The 4,900-nt window shown below is 39.7% G+C and overlaps 1 protein-coding gene across 1 annotated transcript in view; it reads right to left on the reverse strand.

Annotated features, from left to right (window-relative positions):
- The window catches only part of LOC138964004 (receptor-type tyrosine-protein phosphatase mu-like), an 11,837-nt gene extending 8,152 nt beyond the window's left edge, over positions 1-3,685 (reverse strand). The window contains exons 1-5 of the mRNA XM_070335877.1: positions 3,655-3,685; positions 3,431-3,466; positions 3,086-3,178; positions 2,648-2,746; positions 2,201-2,332 (exon numbers count right to left, since the gene is read on the reverse strand). Coding sequence (XP_070191978.1) covers positions 2,201-2,219 — 19 coding nt within the window. The 5' untranslated portion in view covers positions 2,220-2,332; positions 2,648-2,746; positions 3,086-3,178; positions 3,431-3,466; positions 3,655-3,685. The remainder of the gene's footprint in view (positions 1-2,200; positions 2,333-2,647; positions 2,747-3,085; positions 3,179-3,430; positions 3,467-3,654) is intronic.
- Positions 3,686-4,900: the final 1,215 nt, after the last annotated feature.

Consider the following 4,900-nt stretch of genomic DNA (forward strand, 5'->3'; position numbering starts at 1 on the left):
AGCTGGGTACCATTTTGTGACATACATTTGCAGTCCTTTAAATGATTATAGCGTACAATCATGAAATTGCAACGAAATGGATTCTCTTCACTTTTTTCAGTAATACTCCAGTTAGATAATGATACAGACATTCAACAAAAAATATAAGTGTAGACCTACGTATAATTATATTTGTGTCTTTTATTTTTCCAACTGTTAGTGTTCAACACCAAACCACAACTTTTGGTTTCCATGTTACGAAGTTGACGTAGGTTGAAACCCTTGAACTTTAAGTAGGTGTCACATTTGCGTTACGTGTCACGGCTTTTTTATGCATTGCCATAATGAGATGTGCTTATGAAATCGCGGTCACACTTGCGTTACGTTTCATAACGCGGTTCAACATTACCACTTCCGCTTAACTCACTCGCACGTGAAAATGACCGATTTCGAAGAAGAAACTAGTCTTGGCCCGCTCTGAATAACAATGACCGAGACTTCTTGTGATTCCTTCGCGTGACGTCGAACCTTCTTACGCCATAATGTGACGTTTTCAAGACATAACCCTGACTTTATTCCTGGATTACTGTGTCCCATGGATACATTTCGAATAACGATCACCATGTATGTTTCAGAATCCAAACATTATGTGAGTATTCTTCTGCGGATTATCACACTTTCTGTCGGATTAGTGCGGTTGTCCGACCACGGTGCTAGAGGAGAGCAACACTGCAATCGGGCAACTCCCCGTGCAAAGACGTACAGTCAGCGGACTGGAATCTCCGTGAAACTCGATTGTGTTGGATTTCTGAATTTTACTGGTTCAACCGCGGCAGTCGACCGTCTGTGTTTCTGGTCCAAAGCTTATGATTTGGACATGAGCTCATGCACATAAGACATTGTATAAGCATACGCAAATGTGACAGGGCCTTTACTAAAAGTAGACAAACAAAATGTGCAAGTATTTCTCATTCTTTCTTTGTAGGCCAATGATAAATACGGAACCAGTAGTTATTATTGAAATCAATTTGTATGGTTACTATGTCTCAGTTAAGTTAAGAAATGTCAACTCCGCAACATGGTTTTCCCTGGTACACAACTCTTGAGAACAACTTAAGGGGGTAGACCTACCTAGAGTTGGAAAAAAAGCTTGTATGAGAACCTACTAGTGTGTGTCATCATTAGAAAGCTAAATCTCTCTATTTACATTTACAGCTTGAATTGTCAATCAATTCCAATCCAAACTGGAGATATGAGGGTTCTAAGCAGGTGTGTATCAACCCTGAAAACTCAAAATCCGGTCCCATTTTACTCTTTATTTCATTGCACACAAAAACTAACTAATTTTAGCATGCAGATTTTCTCCGAAAATGCCACTTTTCAGGGTGTTTTTACATCAAAGTTTTCTCAGTTTTCATGCTAGAGCCTTGTAATTTGTACTGGAAATAGATTTTAGCTATAGCTGGATCCTTAATAAGCCAAATTGTAATCGAACAGACAGATCAAATATATCATAATTTATACTAAGGGGAGATTTTTTGATTTTTGTATTAAATTGTGTACATGGCGTTTACTGGTAATATGCCACACACCTGCTTTTCCCAAGTTCAGGCTCCAGGTAAATTTGTTTTTCATCACTTTTCCAAAGTACAGCTTTCAGGGATAAAAAGTGTAAGAAATATTGTGTAAAAAGTTATAGCAACATTTTTTTTGTTCGCAAAATGGTATTTTTATCTTCTTTTTTTCTCATGTTCATGAAAATCTATCAACTAACCAATTATTTTCCTAAAAAGCTACATAACTGACATAGATGCCCACCAAATCCCATCAAAATCCACTGAGATGTTACTATGTAGCAAAAATAAACAACAATACACCCAACTCTAGGTAGGTCTACCCCCTTAACCCTCTTACAATTCTAAATGAAGGTCCCACGACACACTAAACCTGTCAACAGCGGATCCAGGGAAGTGCATGCGTACGTTGTTCATTCGTACAGTCAGTGGTGACTGATTTTCAATGTGCAGGCCCCTACCTTCCATTCAAAATGGAACATAACGTACAATTGACTGGATTTCAAAGGCAAGAGCCATTTCTATCTGTCTGTAACGACAAACTTCACCTATAGTATATCTCACCAAAGATGACATATAGTAATTTTGTGAAAGCCTTTAAGAACGTCCTAAGGGTAGCCCTGATACACGCAAAGAAGTTCCATCACCTGTACAGTTGGGGGCCATGAAGTGCCCAGTGCAAGCTGTACACGTCCCGTCCTGGCTACACTGTGTACACAGGGAACTCAGGGATGAGCATGGTGACGTGCACTCGTCTCCGTGATAGCCTGGCTGGCAACCTGGATAGAGGAAAATAAGACAGACAGAATTATTCCCACGTTATAACAATAACTACACGTAACGGGCGACCAAATAATGTGAGATTGAAAATGTACTTTATCCACGTAGCGGTGCTAACAACAACAACAACAACAACAACAACAACTACGACAACAACGGCGGCAGCAGCAGCAGCAGTAGCAGCAGCAGCAGCAGCAATAACAACAGCAATCGAAACAACAAAGACAACAACAACAATACTATTAACGAACAGCGTAGTTACCAATACCACTGTGACAGAAGTGAGAGATTAAAATTGCCCAAATAGTACTCACCATCGCAGTACCCATTGTCGTGTTGACAGGCTGGTGTAGAGCAGTTTGCAGTGCATTGCTTGCCACAGAAATGTTTGCCCCAAAAGCCTTCTTTGCAGCCTGTAAACACATGTTAACAATGGGCTGCCTACAAACACTTTTTAAGCTGCAGGAATTGTATTCATGCATAACATCAAAACAGTTCCATTTAAACTTGTTCAGATTTCTCAAATAAATCTCAATTTTCACAAATGAAAGAACAATATATAAATAGGCATGCAGATTTGACATTGTGGTTCGCACTATATCATCGTTTTACCACACTTTATCATACGCTATTGAATTAGTACAATGTCTTTAGATGACAAACATCTAACGAAAAGCGGATAGAAAGTAGACTTACAGACATTCTTTCATCCTTCATTTAAATAACAAAATAATGAATCTGTGCAGGCTTACCTGTGCAGTGTCCATTACTTTTTTCACATCCTCCACTGCAGTTTGAGTGACAGGCAGCGTCACATTCGTTTCCATGGAATCCCTCCCTGCATTCTGAGAAGTGTACATGTGAACACATATCAGAGTAAGAATAAAAATACAAGAGAGGTAAGTTGTTGGAACGTTTAATTATTGACAAAACAAAACATTACGTTCACAGGTATTTTGATGTAGCGGTTTTTTAAGTGCACAGATGGCCAGCCACTATGTATACAGAAACAAACGTATCTGACAAAATATTCAGCCGCTTGCAGGGAAGACACACGTGAGGCAATAGCTTTGGACGAGAGCACAACTTGTATTTACCTGTGCAGTCCTCTCCGGTAAAGTTCCCCTTGCATTCTGGAAGAGAAAGAAGTGTTTAAATCCAATAATGAAACATTTCAGCAATCCATCCATTCATCGGTCAATCAACCGTTCCGTCCATCCATCTTTTTATCATACAGCAATTCGAGAACCAATTAATCATTCAATATATGATTACCGCTCAGAATCCAAGAAATACATGCATGTATACATTAGCTTCTTACCTTTGCAGAAGTCGCCAGCAAAATTTCCCCTGCAACCTGCAACATTATGTGGTGTTCAAAATTAACACACAGGCATGATTATTATAACAAACAAGCTGCAGCATGATGACTCTAATGGTTCAAGCTCCATTTTTTTCCAATTTGTACTGCAGTTTTCGGAGTTGCAGTAGCACAATAATTAGCAGGAAAAATAGTTTGTAAAATATTTGTTTGTAAAACAACGTCTGCATGTTGTAGAACTGAACGAATGTCTTACATGATTCATAATGTTCGAGGAAACCTATAGATAGTATGTGTAATAAGGGTACTATTTGTTTGTTGAATAATTTGATATGAAGCCATACACAAAATCGAACGATTATCAACAATCTATCATAAAGCTAAGATCGACAGCATGCGCTTATTTATTGCACCGTTTTGCCAAAATGCTAATGCGTTCTTTTGATGGCGATCAAATAGGATGCATTGATACTTGCAAAAATGTTAAGAAAATCCATGCTTCTGATTTCTTTAAATGATGTGCACATATTATTTGTTCGCAAATGTTTTGTCAAAATATAGGGGAGACCGGGGCGCGAAATTTTTTTTCACTCCTCAGTTACGGGCTTTCAATCCCGAAGGCTATTTCCGAGTAGCTACGAACGTAAACGGAAGTTCCGATGGGGTTCGGATGCTTATCGATTTGAGTTGTCGTTCGTGTCTCGCTGATCCAGTACACGGTAGCGCTGGAATGAGTGCAATCCGAGCTACGAACTTTGCCGATTGCAATCTAGAAATGATCGTCACTGCTGCAGGGTCAATGTGTGAATTAATAGGATAGAGCGAAAAGAATTGCACTCAGCACTCGCTCAATCCATGCTGAGGCTCATAAACTCACAGCCTGCAGAACATCATACAGACAGCAGTCTTTCTTTCCTCGCACCATTTGGCGAATGGAACGCCCTCCCACCACAGGCAGTATCATCAGCCTCGGTGGAAACCTTCAAAACCCAGATCTAGACACCATGCAGTGCAGCAGAAGACCTCTTGTACACCAGAGTTCCCATTTAATTGCCAGAAACATATTCACAGATACTTCAATATGTTGTTACTGGACTCCGAGTGCCTTTTTAGTTTCTACAAAATAATAGCACTGATGATCTAACGAGTAACGTGATCATGTTCCGAAGCTGCTTGCAAAGATGACGCAGAGATCTGTACAATAACTCTGGATGACGCAAGGATAGTGTTCGACTCGGCTCTTTGA

This window comes from Littorina saxatilis, linkage group LG4, assembly GCF_037325665.1.
Source record: "Littorina saxatilis isolate snail1 linkage group LG4, US_GU_Lsax_2.0, whole genome shotgun sequence".
In the NCBI taxonomy this organism is placed as follows: Eukaryota; Metazoa; Mollusca; class Gastropoda; order Littorinimorpha; family Littorinidae; genus Littorina; species Littorina saxatilis.